Source organism: Diplodia seriata, assembly GCF_021436955.1.
Source record: "Diplodia seriata strain FDS-637 chromosome Unknown scaffold_1, whole genome shotgun sequence".
Taxonomy (NCBI): domain Eukaryota; kingdom Fungi; phylum Ascomycota; class Dothideomycetes; order Botryosphaeriales; family Botryosphaeriaceae; genus Diplodia; species Diplodia seriata.
Genome location: NW_027117308.1, coordinates 3646192 through 3664534, shown reverse-complemented (window position 1 = coordinate 3664534; position 18343 = coordinate 3646192). Strand labels below are relative to the sequence as shown.

Genomic DNA, 18343 nt, shown 5'->3' with positions numbered 1-18343 from the left:
CTGCACAATCGCTTCATGTCTTTCGGTACCTTGGATTCACTGCGAGACCTTGCGAGCGGTCTCTGGAGTGCTCCACAAGAGACTCACTGATCGTCAAGTTGCAATTTCTTCGTCCATCGAGGACTGCTTGTAAAACCCCTCAACACCACGCCAAGCCCACGCTTTCGTCCTAGAAGTGCGACGTGCGGCATCTCCCAAACCACACCGAATATGGTCAAGTCCCACGCACAGTGCCGGAGACCCACACGCCGCCCACGTCAGCCCGACCCAGAAGGCTCCACATTTGCTCAAAGCATCACCTACCCACCAACACGACCAATGAAGTTTCAGGATCGTCCCCTCCAAGACGCAACACGTTACGAGCCGTGATGATAGTCGTGGTTACAAGATCTTCAAGCCTTTGCCGCGCCCACCCATCACCAGAGATGGAGAGCCACCTGCCCGAAGCAAATACATCATTGTTATGAGGAGAAGGACATCTTCCCGCCTTCAGAGAGCAAATCCAGAGCTAACTGTAGTTTTGGCACGTAACAAACCGGATGTGTCTCAAGACTTGGACTCTTGCTTCTCTGCACCACAACTGTTCTCTAGAGACTCGAGTGAACCGTTGCGTTGGTTGTCTTGGAGATACTATCTTCCTCCCATTGTCCACCTTCTCTACAAACTTGTAAGCCAACAACGCGCACAAATTTCCCAAAGACATGGAGGTGGTTTCCGCACGAAGAGTGGTATTGTTTCCTTTTCCTCCTCTCCCGCCTCTCAACCTACTGCCTTTCTTGCATCGGACGTAACACTTCCCCTCCGCTTTATTTCTGGAAACTCCGTAGTAGACTTGTTTCGAAGTCGTCGGCATGGCGCTCGTGCGTCTATCCACAAGAAGTCGGGTAGTCGATGGTGAGATGGAAGGGCATCAAACCAGTGCGTCCAAGTGTAAAAGGGGCCCAAGGACAACGCACGACGATGAAACTCACGTGGAGAGGATTCCTTTTTCGGAAATTGTCCGAATTACGTGGACGTTGTTTCGAGCCGTCGAAACCCATTTGACACGCGTACGCCGAGAAATGCCAAAAAGAAAAAAAAAAAAGAACTACCCTTCAGCTTTAAGCAGGGAGCGAGAACGCGTTCGGAGAGGACCCGGGGCTTCTCCGTGTTTTCGCTTTGGACCATCGGCAAGGCTTTCCTTTTGCTTCTCCATCCCTTTCCCTCTCCCTGGTCGAAACTTAGTCCAGACTTCTGCTCGGAATGTCTGTAACCCTTTGCCCTTTGACCTCCTTCGTTGCTCGCTCTCGGCCCATTCGACTCCTGGCGGCATTGTCATTGGATGTGCCCTACTTTTTTTTTCTCTCTCTCTCTTTCCTCTATTATCATTTTGTTCAGGGTCGCAACGTCGCAACCCGTCCAGGAATTTTATGTGACCATTGTAACCGGAAGTAGCTCCAGTGCCTACCTTGACCCGGCCAGCGCAAGCATGCAAAAACCAAGGCAAGCAAGCAATGTTCTCCAATTGCCAACCTCCAGGATTTGCGGCGGAGTGCTAAATAGCCGGGAACCCATGTATAGCATGGTTCCCTCTGAAGCACATTCCAGAAGAAACTGAAGGTCGATTGGAAAACAGCAAAATCGCCATGGAAGGGGGAACATGAATCCATTCCGTTCTATCTCAAAGTTGAATCAAAACCAAACAGCACGAGCCGTCCATTCTCCCAGTACTCCGTCTGTGCTTTCATCCACCAGGCAACCGTCCTTCGTGATCATTGTTCTCTTTCCCCACCCATTTCGCCAAAGAAACTTCCTACGCGAACGGTCTGAACAAGATCAGGAGCCCTGTAATGTCGAATAATAAGGAAACACTCTTTCAGAATAGGCCACCGCGGTCAAACGACCGAGTCATAACTTGACTGTATGAGAGGAAACAACGGTGACACTCAATCCGTGTGGAGACTGGGGCTGTTTGGTGCTGTTTCAGGTGGTGTCGCGAGGGGGAATAGCTACCTAACTACATACAATAATAATTTACCTAAGTCGAAAACCCAACGCGCTCTTGTCTTGTGCGCAATTCAGAGCGTCGAGTTAGGTCTCACCCCGTCTCTCCAGTAGTGTCCCGTTTTTTTTGTTCCGTCCACCCGCGCATGCCAAATAATGAAAAAATAACTTTCTTGACTCGCCAAAATCAAATAGAAGGGGGGAAATTATCAAACGCCGAGGTGTGTTTGGAAATGCGCGCTGCGAGAACATCAAATAAGATTTGAGAGCAGGGACAACCAGGACAGGGTTGCAATGCATGCTCACTGAATACCCAGGTGGTATGGAGGTACTTAAGCGATCGTCGGTGGGTTGCCGTTGGCAAGTTCAGCCTGCTGCTGGGCGATCACATCGGCTTGGTGGACCGCGCCCTGGACCACTTGCTGCTCTTCGGGGTTGAGGTCCTTGGTCAAGGTCTCGTACAGTTGAGGCTGTTCTTGCTGCAGGTCTATTCCTTCGTCAGCCATGTTCCTAGAGGGCAAGGGGTATTGTGCATACTCAATAGAGCGGCCTTGAACAGACTGTAGGGCTCAAGCTTGTCAAGGGGCGTTTCGAGCAAGCTCTCCTCCTCGAGCTCATCGTCGTCATCATCGCTGATAACGTTGAACTTCTGGGCCTGCAACATCGTTAGCTGTGCGCTAGTCTTTCTCGGTTCGGCGAGTTGTACTTCTTCGTTGAGAAACTCGAGGTATGCCGTGCTCTCATCCTTGATATCCTCGGTTTCTTCACCCTCATTGGCCCAGTCACCTTCGCCCTCCCACTCCTCATCCTCTTCTTCGTCTTCGAATTCTTGGCTGAAGCTAAAGTCCTCCTCGCGCTTGGCTTCCTCACGGTCTACAGAGACTAGTCAGTCGAGCGCGAAGTAATGATGTAATGGAAGTACTCACTCTTCATAGCAGCAGGAAGCGTCTGGAAAAGTCGCACAATGCCGTTAAGGAGGCGAGCCCAGCCACCCTGCACGCTAACTGGAACCTCCTGGGCATTCAGAGTCAGAAGGGAGGCGATAGCAGCAATGGAGAGCTTCTTGTCATGGACCCGCGTGAAGCTGTCGATGTTAGAAAACCAGAGGCTGAAGAACTTGTTGGTCCAGCCGTTGCTCTCCAGAACATGTAGAGAAAGGCGGGGGTTGTAATAGATGCAGTTGATGATCATTTCCATCAGATGAATCCGGTATGACTTGACCTTGGCATCATCATTGAGCAGGACATGCATCGAGAGCTGGATAAACTCGGGGATGAAATCGTCGATGTGGCCGCGCAACGTCAGCATCAGGATCTCGGCGAGCTTGCAGCCGCAGATGCGGTCGACACCGCCGACCTTGTCGTCCTTGAAGATGGTGCGGATCATGTCAATAATGGCTTCGAGGTAAGGACGTTGAACGATGAGGGCTTCATAGCCGTAGGTAACGAAGTTCTCCAAGGCCGGGAGCATATCTGTGTCGTGTAAGTGCTTGATCATAAACTGTTTTTATTTGCGTAATCAGCTGTCGAAACATACCCTCTAAGTAGAGTTCTGCGCCGGCTTTGAACGTCCTGTGGATCAGTTCGAAAGCCTGCCACATCGTGGGGGAGATGCTCTTCGCAGCGAAGGTGCAACTGTCGATAATCTCGAAGACCTCATTGTACAAGTCTAGGGGACAACAGTTAGCATGGAGTCGGGCGAACGAGGAGCAAAATAATTACCATAGAGCTTGTTCTCGAGTGTGATGGAAATTACCGGCATGAGAATAGTCTCAAGATGCAGAAGAAGCTCCGGCGTGCTTTCCAGAGTCAGAATAAGCGTACCAATAGTCTGCAGGACACCAAGAGCAGTGATGCTCTTGTCATCCAGGTAGTCGCCAAACGTGTCTTCGTCATCCTTTTGCTGATTCCGCTCAAGCAGCTCGCGCACGATGCGGAGGTATGTATCCCTCAGCTGCTCGCTCAGTGCAACCGCGAAAGGAGTCAGCTCGGCAGCGAAAACCTCGACAAAATCCTCCATCACGTTGGCAAGGGCATCAACATCGACCTCGTTAGCGAGCTTCAAGAGCTGCTGCATGACCTGAGGAATGTTTTGCTGCATGGAAGTACGGATGACATCGTGGCGAATGAGTGGCTGGAGAGCGAGAGCAGCCTCGACACGGACCGGGAGAGCAGGATCCGCCATTGATTCCAGGATGTTGCGGTAAATGACGATAAGGTTGTTCTGGTCCTTGAAATCAAGCTGCTCAAACTTCTCGAGCGTGTCGCATGCGCGAGCACGGAGGAAACCGTGAGGACTCCTGAACTCGGGGAAGACGTGACGGACGAAAAAGTATTCCACCTGATCGGCGATTGGGCTCTTCTTTCCGAGAATAACGGGAGCAAGAGTACCAATCATGCGCAGCGCACCCTCCTTGTGGCGCGGGTTCTTCTGGTCATCCGGCGCAGACTCGTACTGGCTGACGATGTTGTTGATGTAGTTCAACACGGTGAAGGTTTGCTTTCTGCGGGCCTTGGTGAGGGTGACGAGGAAGTTTGTTGCGGCAACGTCCGGTGAGGATACTTCTTCATAAAAGTTGAGCTTGCGGTGCAGGTACTCCTGGGGATCAGTCTCAAACAACTCAATGTCTTCGTCTGACTGGCAAAGAACAGGGAAGATAAGATGCGAAATGAGACCCTCCAGGTGAGGCTTCAAGTGGTTCCACATGGACTTTGGTCTAACGCATTCGTCCAGGAAGGCCAGAGTGTAGGATAGGCAGGCTTTGCTCAACCAGGCAGTCTTAGCGACCCACTTCTCGACCTGTTGCAAGTAGCCTTTAAGAATCTCCGGGGCGAAGTTCTCGAGGAAGTTCTTGGCCACTGCCGAATAATCGATCTCGTTGCTCTTTCCAAGGGTCTGAGGATTGCCGTATCTATGCATGATGGGTGAGTACTAGCAAATGCCCAGAAGGCGAAAAAGCGCGCATACCTCACGAATAACCTGTTCAAGTTGGCATATGCCCACTTCTTTGCCTTCCACCAGTGGTTTGTTTCGCGCTCCTCGAGGTCCTCGGACATCGCACACGGGGGTGCTTCCTTGGCAACCACATTTAGGAAAAGTGTGCACCAACCAATCATGCTCTGCTGGTCGCGAAGCGGGACGGGCAGCTCGAACTAGCGCAGGTCAGCTTTCTCAGGCTCCGGAATGTACAGATGTGGGCACACTGACGTAGATGGCGTGCTTGTAGACCTTAAGGATAGTCCGCAGCATCTCGCCAGCCTCCAGACTCGTCTCGTTGACAAGCCTTGAGCCGATGTTCAGCAGCTGCGGGAAGGTAACTTGCACGATCCCATCAAATTCCGTCCTGTCCTCGTTGCCCTTGAAACGGTATATGCGGCAGATGGCCAGCAGGCACTGGATGCCGGCAAAAACCGAGTTTGCGTCATTTGCGTTGAGGAGCTGCTGGGTGATGTCGAGGAATTCGGGCCACTTGGAGGGGAAGTCGAAGGCGAGGATTTTCTGAAGCGTGGGGATAAGCTGGGCGCGGATGGGCGGCGCGGAGGTAGCCAGGACGGGCACAAGGCGTTTGCGGAAGTTTGCCTTCTCCTCCTCGGGTATCGGCTTTGCCTGCGAGTAGTCCTCAGCGGGCGACCAGCCCTTGGTTATGCGGTTTTTCAGGTAAACGACAGCTGCGCGGGTGGATGGTTAGCGGGCGGGGTGGGGATCAGAGCGGGAGCGGCGTACTGGAGAGGCGCACGCCAGCCTCCTGTTCGGCCTCGAGGATGTTCAGCAGGGCGTCGGGGAAGCCGGGCTGGTCTTCTGCCTAGGCGGATGTCAATCAAAATTTCTCAGCGGGGCTCGTCGGCGCGGGCGCACATATTTGAGATCGATTTCGGCCTGACGACGGGCGTCGGCGTTGGATTCGAGAGTCGCGGCAATGCGACTTCGTAGGCCAGCTACGTCCATGGTGGGCTCTGGGGCAAGCGTGCCGGACTCGAGGCGTGCGGTGGTGTCGGCTTAAAGACGGCACGGCCTTTGCAAGGAAAGCGGGCAGCACTTTGAGTACACGGACAGGGCGTGCACGGTGGCGGGTGAGCAGGTGGGTGTGCCCCGAGAGATGTGTCCCGGCGTCGAGGGTGGACCGGGGGAAAGCACGAGGGAAATCTCGTTTTGAGGTGGACAGGTGAAGCCGAGGGGCATGCCCGCAGCCTGCACAAAAATCGCTGTCAGCGACAGGGTCGCCAAGCCGCCGGCCCGTGCGCCCTCCGCCCGCTCTCCTCAACACCATTCGTGGTGTATCGCGATCGCCGTCTCAGCCTGGGCCCTGCGCCGCCCACTCGCCACACGATCACCGGCCGACTAGCCCCTGGCCCAGGCCCGCCAAAACGTGCCAACGACGCCCGTCCCGCCTGCGCCGCCGTCTCCACGCCGCTTGAGCCCGGCTCCACACGTGACCACCTGCCGCTTCTCTCGCGCAATCATCCGCGGGCTGCCTGTCGCGACTGCCTTATTTGCTGTCCACGCTGCGTGCTGCTTTTAGCGCTTCCGCCGCCGAAGCCACGGATGTCTCGCGCTGAGTGAGACGTGGCCGATCCCTCTTCGTGCGAGGCGCCATGCAAGGAACCCACAGGCTTAGCGAAGCTCAATTCGGTCATTACCTCTGGCTTAAGCTATTTGCTATGTACCTTCGCACTCTGGACTGCGTCCTTACAAGTACAAGCTGGCTGCATTGCAGATGTCTCGCTTGATCAGCTCTTGACACGTCTGCATCTTCGTGTACAGCGTTGGGTCGCCAATGATGCGCGCCGCATTCTTGACTTCTCTGCACGTCTCATCCAGCCGCGTGATCACCCGCACAATTGTGCCCTCCATAACGTCCGTCAAGTCGGTAATGCGGTTGAAAGACATGCCACGTGCCCACTCGTATACCACCTCTACCATGCCGAAACGCGGCCGACTGACGAAGTCGTTCGAATCCTCGGAGGATAGGATGACCTGGTGCAGCGTCTGAATCTGGTTGACCTTCTCTGAGATCTCGATGATCTTGGTCTGACCTTGCTCCAGTCTTGGGGTCAACGTAGGCGCAACGTCCGTCTTTTCCTGGAAAACAAAAGCGGACAGCAGCGCCGCGATCTCCTCCGGTTCGAAGTCAGCAAGCACGTTTTCCAAGATCAGCTCCGTGAGGACTAATTCGTCGGCAGAGTGGATCTGGAACACATAATCAGTTTGTAACCTGGGATTGCGTTGACGCGTAGTGAAGGTACCTCGCAGGCTACTTTGCCCTTCAGTTCGACTCTGGACTTCTCGTCAATGAAGCCAAGGTCCTTCAGCACCGAGATGCGCTGCTCGTAGTCTGGAAGAAGCTGCAGGTTTTGGTCTGACATAAGCTGACGCAGTTGCGCAATGTTCTCCTTGATAAGCCACTCATCGTGCGCCATGGCAAACTGCAAACAGAAAAGTCGGTCAGAGAACGTTCACTAGCGCCGGACAGGGCAAAATTCCGGATAGACTCACGTGCTGGAGGAATTTGGGGCACGTCAAGCACTTCCGCGCCTGAGCAAGCTGAGCCTGCTTGTTGCGCTCATCGAGCAGACCCCTATAGGTCATATCCTTGATGAATTTCGACAAGTTGACTTCATCCCAGTCTTGATAGGTCCACGATTCACACAGAGGTTGGAACTGATCGCTTGCTAGCTGAAGTGCGTCTGCATCACCATTCAGCGCATCGGCTAGGTCAATCTGGGGAGAGTGTTAACATTACCCTTTCTCTTTTTGATGGAGCGAATGAAATTGGTGTATTGGTAGGGCTGATTAACCTTGATGTGTGCTACTGTGATGCTCTCTACATCACTCAGAAGGACTGGTGCTGCCTTCAGCTTCATGTCGGATGCATTGCGCGGCAACGGCGCGAAGAATTTCGTAAACTCTGGGAGGTACGGCAGCAGGTCACTTGGCTGACGCTTCGCGTTTGTGCTAATCTCGAGCACCTGTACCGTTGGCTCATGGCCCTTGCTGATGCCATCTCTCAACAGCATGCCGGCGGTGCGAATACCGTCCTTAGGACAAGTTTCAGTCAAACACCCATGTCGGAGGGTGTAGCTTACTCACCTTCTTGTAGACTACCAGACGCCTCGTGTCAAATAAGCGTTTTCCAACCGGGGTGGCGAGGAGCGCAAGGTGAAGCTCATTGGTCAAACGCTGATATGTCATGCAAGCCTCGTGGCAAAGTTCAAGATCAACGTCGCAAATCTCACATGGCTCTCGCTTGATCTTTTCGAGGTCTGCCTCAGACAACTTGACAGCCTTCTCGTGTTCGGGAAGTAGGGCTTGCGTGGCGTTCTCGCTGAAGCTACGCTTGATCATTTCTTCGATCTTCAGCGCCTCTACTCTCAGGAGATTTAGTATCATGTTGTACGTTAGCCTAAATTGTGAGCGGAGCTTTGTCGGATCGCCGAGGATCATCTGTCGCAGACGAGCAGCCGGGGGCGCTTCTTCAGCACCTGGTGCGACAATGATGACAGAGCCAACGGCATCGAGTCCTCTACGACCCGCTCGTCCGGCCATCTGAGTATACTCTCCCGGCAGAAGATCGCGGAACTGGCGGCCGTCATGTTTCCGGAAGCCAGAGAAAACCACAGTCCTGGTGGGAAGGTTGAGACCCATGGCAAAGGTTTCAGTTGCGAACAGGATCTTAACCAGTGTCTTCGCAAAGAGTATCTCAACCACTTCCTTGACAATAGGCAACATACCACCATGGTGGACAGCGATTCCTCGGCTCAGTAACTCGCGGAGCCTCCTAATCTGGGGGAGTACTCTATCCTCTGGTTTAAGGCGGGCAATTGACTTTTCGATAACCATGTGTATGGCGCTTTTTTCGGAAGCGGTGCAGAAGTCCAAGTTTGCAAGCGCATCGGCATTCTCCTCGCAACGTTTCTTTGAGAAGACGAAGATACAAGCCGGTAGCAGGGTTTCTTTGCGCAAGTGCTGGACGAGATGGACCCAGATGTTTCTGTCCTGCGCAGCGGTCGTCCTTCCACCGCCACGGCCAGTACGAGCAATGTTACCCCGCCCGCGTTGTGCCGGTGCGCCGCCTCTCCCGCGCTGTTGGGCGCCTCCCCTCTGTTGAGCGCCGCCCCTAGCGCCGCCCCTGCCACCGCGCTGGTCTTGCCCGCGCCCACCTCGTTGGTTGGCCCCGCCCCGCGACGTATTAGACTCCTCAAGCTTGGTTGCCTTGACCTTGTCCTTGCCCGAAAGAATGTCGTTGGCATCTTTCCAACCCTTCTCGATGAAGTGCTTATCCGCGTCCACGATCTTGTGCATGACCTTGTTCGACCACAAGTAGTGCTCTAACGGGACGGGACGTTTCGGTGTTGAGATAACGTAGATATTTTTCTTCTTGGTTCTGCCCACCCAGGACGCAAATTCGTACGTGTTCGGGACTGTTGCAGAGAGGAGAATCAAAGTAACATGCTCTGGTAGCATAATGATTACCTCTTCCCACACGACTCCACGCTCGAGGTCATTGACGTAGTGTACCTCGTCAAAGATGACAAATTCGACGTCTCGAATAAGGTCTGCTCCTCGATATAGCATACTCCGGAGAATTTCGGTCGTCATAATCAGACAGCTGGCCTCAGGGCGGATCTGGACGTCTCCTGTAAGAATTCCAACGTCGTCGAACTCGTTCCTGAAATCTCTGAATTTCTGGTTGCTGAGAGCCTTGATCGGGGATGTGTAAATTGCCTTGGTCATGTGTTTAGCTGCGAGTGCGATGGCATACTCGGCTACGACCGTCTTGCCAGCCGAAGTATGAGCTGCAACGAAGACCGAATCTCCATTCTCAAGATGATAGACAGCTTCCTTCTGGAAAGTATCCAACTCGAATGGCCACTCTCGTGCCATGTCCGGCACAAGGTCCCTGAAATTGGGGATGTCTCGATTGACATCAACCATATGAGCCCATTCTTTGGCAGCCCTCCTAGTGCTCGACAGCGTAAGATTTCCGCGCGGAGCAAGTGCTGGGAATTCAACCGGCAGAAGAGAGTCAATATCATCATCATTCTCACTCTCCTCGTCGCCAGAGTCGCCCGTAGACGGCTGGACACCATCCATGTCTCCGGAGGGAAGGCCATCTACTGATTCAACAGGGGCAGGCTCTTCTCCCAGGGCGTTCTCAACATCTTCTGCGTTCTGCTTATCGGTGCTGGCTTCTTTCTTGAAATCCAAACCTCGAGCGAATCCAGGCGGGATTTCGAGAAGGCCACCTTCCACGCCGAAATTAAGGACGCGGTCCAGCCCACCATGCTTCTTCGTCCGTTCGGTTTGCTGGGACTGCAAGAAATCATCCTCCGCCGCCGCTACGGCTTCTACGCCATCCAGACCGCCGGGTGCGAAGGGGAAGAAGCCGGCAGCACCGCGGACGAAGTCAGCCCTGTTGGCGGGTTTCCTAAGGAGGGATGTCGAATTTTTCGCAGTGGCGCTATTTGCAGGAACGGTAATCTCCTTGTAGCCAGTCACACGGCCCTCCAAGCCCTCGCGAGTGAAGCGGATGATGGTGCGCGTCTGCGTAGGAGCAAGCTCGAAAAGGTCGGCATAATTGATAGGCGCGTCCCATCTTTGCTGAAGCTCATTGAGCCATTGAGTGTTGAACGCAGGCGAAGGGGTGAGGAATTCTTTCTCGAGCTCTTGCTTCAGCTCGTCCTTGGTTCGCCGCGTCCGTTTGCGTGGTCGCTGCTCCTCCAGGATCGAGTCGATCCAGTCAGGATTTTTCACGGCGGCAGAGTCGGCCGCAAGGCTGACGCGTTCGAAAGCCTGGGCCAGGCCCTCCATGCTGCTATGTGTGGGACGCGAAGAAGCCGTGCGGTGGTGAGTTGGTGCTGGGCGGCGTCGGCTTGGACGCGTTGTAGTCGCGGTGTCTGACAAACGCTGCCAGCATGACGCATGCGCAGCAGCAGCTCCTTCTCGCTTGCGCGAGTCGAACCCGCATATCGATAAGGCCACCACGAATCATGAGATACGACCCAGTTGTCTCGCAGTCAGACAAGCTCTGGGGCCTGACGCGATATCCCGCCCGCTATAGACGCCTTCTTCCGCGACGGCACGCCTTAAGCGCAGCGGCTCTTAGAAGTGGTACACGGCACAATCCTTCAACTTCCGATCGTATAAGCAACGCGGGCCGAGAGTGCACCCTGGCCCGTGCGGAGGGCGGCGTGTGCACAGCGATTGCGCCAGTCTTATTGCATCCCGATGGAAAAAGATAGCCCGATCGTCGGGCAAGCACACACAAGCCACGTTCCCTAAAATAAAAATTGACGACACACAACGGCCCCTCTGCGTTCTTCACGTTTAAGGTTCAGCCGCTTGCTGCCGTGCATTTCGCCAGGTACCAGCGTACCGGAGGCAATACCGTCTCTTTCGCCGCCGCGCAATCTCTTGACAGGATATCCCGTTATCCCAGTTCCGAAATGACCCCTAACGCCTCGCTATGCATGCGATGAAACAACCTCGGCAGCTACCAATTCTCCAGCCCCTCCATGGCCTCCATCTCATCTGCGAACTCATCATCCTGGTTTTCCTCCCGAGGTGATTTGCGATAATCTGATGCTGGTCCCGGTCCTGATCTGCCCATGGGTGCGCTTCCCGGTGCTCCGTTCATTTCTTCTGCAAGCAGAGCGTCAAGTTCGTCTTCCGCGGGCTCATCGGCCCTCTGACTCGAAGTTGCGTGTAATCCCGTAGGTGCAAGCATGTCGGCCGTCAGCAGGGCATCCAACTCATCTTCGTCAGGTTCCCCATCGAACTGGCTTGGCGCTGCATCCGTGTGTGTGGTTTGTGCTTCCATCGCCTGATGTTGCTCACCGTCACTCCGCGGCTCTGTCTCCTGATGCTCGTCATCTGCGCGGGTCGTGCCCGCTGTCGTGTCTTCAGCCTCCTGTTCTCTTTCTTGAAGCTCGGCGGTCTCCACCTCCCCCGATCGCTTGGGTTTTCCCTCGTTGATCCATTCCCTCCGCATAATTTGCATCCGCTTCTTATGTCCGAGTTTCTCAATGATGGCCAGTCCGTCCGCAAACTTCGCCCTCGGGTAAAGGTCATCGAGCCACAGCTGGTACATGTTCAGGAGACGCGCAACATCCGAAAACTGGGGAGAAGGGTTAGCGAGCCGTGCTCATTCCGGAGAAATTGTCTGACCTCGTGGCCTTTCCCTTTGAACCTGAGTTTTTCCTTGGAGATCCTGCGCAATCTCGGAATACCGGCTCCAGAAAGAAGGCTGCGTACTTCGTCAGCGAAACTTCTCCTTCACGCGAAATTCGCGCGGGACTGACCGGGCTTCGTCGAGTTTCGCAATCGGCTGTCTCTTCTTCGCGACCGTGACCTCTTCGTCGATGCCCAGAGTTTCTGTATTCTGCTTGCTCCCTTGTGCAGCGCGATCGTCACTGGGTCGGCTGGTGTCCATGTCGTTGAAAATATCGTCCATGGATGCGTCATAGTTGAACAGGTCGTCGAGATCATCATTTGCTGCCGGCGCGGGGCGCGATTGTGCTGCAGGCGACGTCATATCAGATGGACCGTCCCTGGTTCGTAAAGTTACTCGAGGCGGAGGGACGTGTGCGGAGACGGAGAGGCTCTTGCCAGTGTCGCAGATGGTCTTTCAAGCGGAGGCAAAGGTGTTGGATTGCAGACGCGCTGAACGCGTCTCGCTGCTGGGAGACGCGTCGGGCTCGCTTAGAGAGCGGCTAGCGCAAAGCGCCGATTGACCAACCTTGATTGAAGATGAGCAGCGGCAAAGCACAACGACCCTTCCGCTCAACAACGAAACCTTGCAACGACCGCGTACACTCCAGCAACAAAGCATTCGCACCCTTCATATCTAGACTGCTACCGGATCCAGTTCAACGGCGCGTTCTGCAGCCGCGTGGTCCAGCCCATCCCTGTCGACCAAACCGCCAGCTCCAGAAACCGCTTCGCCTCACAACGTCACCTCGTGACCGACGGGCGTGCTGCGGGGCCAGCAACACCATCGGAGTGATCCCGACCCTCGTAAAGTAGCTGCCGCAACACTCTGCAGCATGGCGTTCCCTGCAGTAGACTCCGTTGAAGCTGTAACCCGGCGGTTCAAGGAGCTTCTTGAAAAGGCTCGGAAGGTCAAGGCCAGCGATTCTATTGAGCCGCAGATATCCGCCACCGATTTGCTAGACGGCGAATCTCTTGTCTTGAGCGACAACATCCAACATCAGATGTCCCACAACACCGTTGCAGAAATTTCCGCAAAGAACCTTCTGCACCACCTCGTGGTATGCGTCTATCTCGTGCGCCTTGGATAGCTACCAACGGCGAAACTGACCGAGCCACAGGCGACAACCACGATCGATGATCCTTCGTTTGTCCAAGTCTGGAATCTTCTTGACGTAGTCTTGGCATGCAGCGAGCGCAGTACGTCTCCGTTGGAAACCATTCCAATCCCAATTGCTTAACTGACCGCGCCAAAGACCAGTGTGATGGCTTGCTCATATTCTATCTCGCCGAAGAGCTGCTCGACAGTCAGAGCATCGATGGATGCAGACGTGTTTTCGACTACCTCGAGTCTCGGAGAGAGCGTTTAGTGGCTGTGAGTACACCCCAAAAGTCTCATCATGAAACCAGTCTCACATTCCCATCTAGGGTGACTTTCTTCAAAACAGCGGCGCTAGCAAGCGTATAGTTGTGCTACGCTTCTGCAACGAATTGCTCCGGCGGCTGTCTCGTGCTGAGGATGCAGTATTCTGCGGACGGGTCTTCATTTTCCTGTTCCAGACATTCCCTCTCGGCGATAAGAGCTCGGTCAACTCCCGCGGCGAGTTTCACGTCGAGAACGCCACTGCGTTTGATGAGCCAGCATCTTCCAAGGACGAGAAGCCCGATGGGATGGAAATAGATCCCGATTCGAACCAGGCAGTGCCATCAATCACTACCGAGAGCGTAGCCCCAGATGACGACACCAAAGCAGAGCAGAAGAAGGATAGTAGAGTGTTAGACACGGATACTCTGTATCCTATCTTCTGGACATTGCAACAAGCATTCTCTAACCCACCGAGGTTGTTCTCGGGCGACTACCTTGCCGAGTTCAAGTCTGGAATCGAACATACTATTGCCAAATTCAAGGATGTCCCAAAAGTTATTCCGACGAAGAAACAGGACAAGAGCGACGAAAAGGAAGGGTCCAAGAACGAAAGCAAGCCTGAGAGCAGGACCGAAGGCAAAGAGGAGAGTGTTGGCATCGACGACAACCGTAGTGTAAAAAGAAAGCACGAAGACGCCGAAGAGGAGTTCGCGAGCCCCTATAACCCGAAGTACCTTACGAGTCGAGACCTGTTCGAGCTAGAGGTTGGTGGTCTTCGAAATGTAAATTGGCAGGTTTGCTGACCGACTATTCAGCTGAGCGATCTGGCATTCCAGAGGCACATCCTGGTTCAGGCGCTGGTCCTCCTTGATTTCCTACTTTCGTTGACAGAGAAGTCGAAGGAGAAGACGCAGAAATGGTTGTCAGCCGTGAGCAATCCGAACCGAGCCGTTCAATACAGTTACACTCTAAGTGCTGCAGATGTAAGTAGATCTTTGCGCATCCCGCGCACAGGCATATCCGATCTGCCGCTCTGACGCAAGGCATAGGCCGAATGGGCATTGAAAACCAGGACAGCGATCACGACCTACCTCCAGCTTTTACCGGACGGCAAATTTTATTACCGGATGGTCGACACGGTCCTTTCTCGTGACAAAAACTGGGTCCGCTGGAAGATGGAGAGCTGTCCACCAATTGCACAGCCTCCTGTATCTCCCAGCGAATTCCAGGAGGCAAAGACAGGAGCGCAGCGTGCGTGCACGAACAAGCGGCTCAAGTCGTCAGTGCTGGGGTCGTTGAACCTGTCATTTCTATCCGATGCGGCGATCAGTAGTGGTCTGCAGGGGCTGAAGGAGCCGTCGAGGTACGCTGGCCGGGCAAGGGACTTCTTCGATGGAGCTTGGCTAACCAAATGCAGGTACACCATCCCTACGGCCGAGTCGCTGCACAAGGGAATACAAGAGGACGAATTAGATATGGAGATGGCCATGGCGGACGAGGATAAGCACAGGTTGCAGGAAGCTAAAGCAAGCAAAACGTGGAGGGCACTCCGCGTTGCATCCAAGGACAGGCTAAGCTTATTCGACAAGATCGACGACGGCAAGCAGCTCCAGGCGCTGTTCGAACCCGAAGGCGGCGATGACGCGGGCAAAGATGAGCGGGCGGCGACCGAGACAGCGGAGAGCAAGGTTGACGGGTCCGTGGCAGAAGCGGCATCGCAGGTGCAGATGCAGGAGGAAGAACGGGCCGAGCAGCAAGGCAGTCAAGTGACGGCACGGTGAGGTAGAAACAAAGCCAAGAGCGCTGGCGATCGCCTCAGGCATGCAGGCACGGCGGCGCATTCTGCCGAAATGATGCTCATAGAACGTCGATCCTGGATGGTGAGCGATACGGACTGCGATCTTATGACATGGGGGCGACGCTATGACAGCCCGGGCGCGATGGGTTTGCGCAAGAGACGAGATTGCTGGGCCAGTCGGTGGTGTCGTTTGCAACAGCGCGTTGGTGTCTCAGCCCAATGCGCAGCGGTTCTGGAAAGAGATCATAGCGCCGTGGCCGCCCGGGGCGATCCACGTCGCTTGCTGCCAACGGTGCCCGCGAGCAGCGGCTGTGATACGTTTTGCGACCGCCACCTGCACACGCGGACGCGGAGAGCGAGTTGGAGGTTGGAGGGCCAGAGGGCCGGCGGTCCTGAGCTTGGCGGCTGGCGGCGTCTAGTGGCGGGCAAGCAGACGGGCAGCGGGCAGCAAGCTTGCAGCCAGGCGTGCGCGCGTGCGCGCGTGCGTCGCAGCTGGCATGTGGCCTACATACGTACGGCAGCGGTGGCCACGCGCAACGGCGACACGGCTGGTACCATGCACGTTGCCCCTAGACGTGCTGCTGCGGCCGTTACTGCTCTGCCGCCGTTGCTGCTCGCTGATTGCGGGCGCGGCGCTGGCGTAAGCGGGGCGCCCGGGACCGAGTCGTCTGCACGTCTCCGAGCATGAAACATGCCCGCGTTTTTCTGAATCACTCCTCCTCCACCACAAGCGAGCCGACCCTGGAGCACATCAAACCGCCGCGCCCCGGGCGACTGTACCCTAGAATAATTTCCGTCGGCGGAGAAGAGGCTCCTTCATTTCCATCCTGCCGCCGGCGAGTCGCCAGCGCGCCGGATCAGGCGAGGCTGCTCGTTCGCTCGGCCCGCGTCGCCCTGCGCGAGCTCGCGGCTGTCCGCACTGTCGCCGTCCCGCTTCAGCAACACGCCCGTTCGCCGCGAAACCACCACTGTCTCCCAGGCCTGGCCGTTGGCCTTTCAATGCCCGCCGCCCGAGCCGGGGGAGCCGCGGTGCACGACCAGGCACACCCAGGCATCCGCCCAGGTCCAGGTCCGGGTCCAGGCACAGGCACAGGCACACACCGCGCCAGCCCTCCGCAACGCTCGCCGCCGTGTCGCCGGCTCTCGCGCGTATGTCGAGCAGAACGCGCCCCCAGACGCCTCCGCCCTGCTCGCCCCTGTTCCGTGGCGACAGCGCGGCGCCGCCAAGTCGGTGCCCGCAGCGCTCCCTCGCCGGCTCCTCTACGCGCGAGATGACGCTCGTGTCCACCGGGCACGAATAGGCCCGCTCGAGGACGTCCGCCCGCGCTGGCGGCCTGCGTCTGGAGAGTCGGCTCGCCGCGCGGTGTCGGTGGCGGCCCGAGAGTGCCCCAAACGCGAGATCTCTACGTCGAGATCTGTGAGCCGCTAGTACATGATGTACCGGCGGCGGCGGCAAGTCTAGCCTGGCGTGGCATGCTCGCTCCAGTCAACGATCGTGCGTGCGCATCAGCCGGGGGGCGGGCGGCCAGCCCAGGTCGGCAATCGAGCTCCCCACCGCGCACGCAGATGGGGAGGCGGACATTCATGCAGCGCGAGGCTTCAGGGCTGATGCACGTTATTCTTGTTCCTGACGCAATCTCCCTCGTGCTGCCGGTGCTGGCGACCCGCCCTGACTAGAGGGCGTGTACCGAGGGCGGGCCCGAATCAGGCAGGCCAGGAACAGCCGCCCGGATCATGGATGCTTCCCAGCTGGAGCTGGCATGCCCGCCGGCCAGAGACCCCGCAACAAGCGTTGCCGAGCCCTGCTTCACCGCGGCGGGTCCTCGAGGCTCCCGTGCTCGCTCAGGCCAATGAGCCTGCCGCTCCGCCCAGGCCTGCGCTGCACGCCACGGATCACCTGTGCTCTTCGGCGCAACCCGTCTGGCTCCCTGTCCGTCCTGGAGCGAGCCGTGTAGTCGGACCCTCCTGCTTGTCGAAGGCGAGATGCTTGGCCTCCCGTCTGTCCCAAAAGCCTAGCATTCGCGGGTCCGCTGATGCGTCACCTCTCTCTTCCCCTAGGAGTTCGTCCCGAGGTACCGCTCTGCGTGCGCCCAACTTTTTTAACAGCTGCCTGCTGACTGCCTTCCAGTGATGTCCTGCGCCGTGTAACCTCAGCGTCTTCTCTTTCGCCTGTTGCTTTCGTTTTTGCCCTGTTGTTGGCGCGAGCCCGTCCGATCGTTGCTTCGCTTTTCGATTCTTCACGCCCTCGATTTACCCGGCCTCGACGCCCACCCACCGTTACTTCTTCTTGGTATGGCCGCGCCCCTCCTGCCGCGTGGGCTAAGCGCTGATGTATCCTCGTGCCTGTCAGACTCTGCCTGTGTGGACCCTGGCCCAGCCGCCGTGCGCCGCGCCATTAGCATCGCAGATATCTAGTCGCCGCCAATACGCCTTGCACGCTCACTGCCGGGGCAGAGCTACGCCAAACTCAATCCTCCACCGGCCTGTCAACTTGACACCGCTGCCGCGAAGGCCTTGACCGCGCTGCGTGCTGCTTGCAGGGAAGCTCGCTTCATCTTGCCCGTCGAAACGGCAATCGGGCCCTCCACCCCCAAGGCAAACGCGAACGGAGTAATCCCACAAACCATAGGCCCGCCCTGCTGAGGACGCCCGCCGTATCTGTCTGACTGCTCGAGCCGTTCCGGCCGTGTTGAAGTTGCACGGAAGCCCGCACGAAGTCGTCTTTCCAGAAGCGTACCCCGCATTGGGTTGTTCTTTCTTGCTTTTCGCCTGCAAAGCCCCAGTGCTTGCAAAGGCTTGCAACAGCGCACGCCTCGGGGCACACTGCACGAAACCTGCGACTTGCAAGGGTCGCTCAGGACGCCTGTAGCCGCTCCCGCCGGCCATCCTTGCTCGCTGGTCATTCGATCTCGAGCACCCCGGCATCCTGCATCGAGACAGCTTGTACGTAGCCCTCTCTCTGTTTGGCCCTCCCAACCGCCTTGACTGAC

The 18343-nt window shown here is 56.3% G+C and overlaps 4 protein-coding genes across 4 annotated transcripts; 1 reads left to right on the top strand and 3 right to left on the bottom strand.

Moving 5' to 3' along the window:
- Positions 1-2315: 2315 nt before the first annotated feature.
- NMD5 (Nonsense-mediated mRNA decay protein 5) lies at positions 2316-5928 on the bottom strand (the record flags this gene model as incomplete). The annotated part of the gene is made up of 9 exons (XM_066772550.1): positions 2316-2470; positions 2521-2856; positions 2910-3455; positions 3520-3651; positions 3705-4894; positions 4951-5135; positions 5191-5651; positions 5707-5785; positions 5839-5928. The coding sequence occupies 9 exons, from the start codon at positions 5926-5928 to the stop codon at positions 2316-2318; spliced, it is 3174 nt and encodes a 1057-aa protein (XP_066637829.1).
- Positions 5929-6669: 741 nt separating this feature from the next.
- Positions 6670-10791, bottom strand: SKI2 (Antiviral helicase ski2; the record flags this gene model as incomplete). Its single annotated transcript, XM_066772549.1, has 5 exons — positions 6670-7170; positions 7227-7406; positions 7477-7667; positions 7724-8018; positions 8071-10791. The coding sequence occupies 5 exons, from the start codon at positions 10789-10791 to the stop codon at positions 6670-6672; spliced, it is 3888 nt and encodes a 1295-aa protein (XP_066637828.1).
- A 682-nt stretch (positions 10792-11473) lies between these two features.
- CSM3 (chromosome segregation in meiosis-related protein) lies at positions 11474-12514 on the bottom strand (the record flags this gene model as incomplete). The annotated part of the gene is made up of 3 exons (XM_066772548.1): positions 11474-12097; positions 12148-12226; positions 12282-12514. 3 exons carry the CDS (start codon positions 12512-12514, stop codon positions 11474-11476), a joined length of 936 nt encoding a protein of 311 aa, XP_066637827.1.
- Positions 12515-13025: 511 nt separating this feature from the next.
- On the top strand, positions 13026-15336 carry SLS55_001045 (uncharacterized protein; the record flags this gene model as incomplete). The annotated part of the gene is made up of 6 exons (XM_066772547.1): positions 13026-13250; positions 13311-13389; positions 13446-13564; positions 13618-14319; positions 14371-14538; positions 14605-15336. 6 exons carry the CDS (start codon positions 13026-13028, stop codon positions 15334-15336), a joined length of 2025 nt encoding a protein of 674 aa, XP_066637826.1.
- Positions 15337-18343: the final 3007 nt, after the last annotated feature.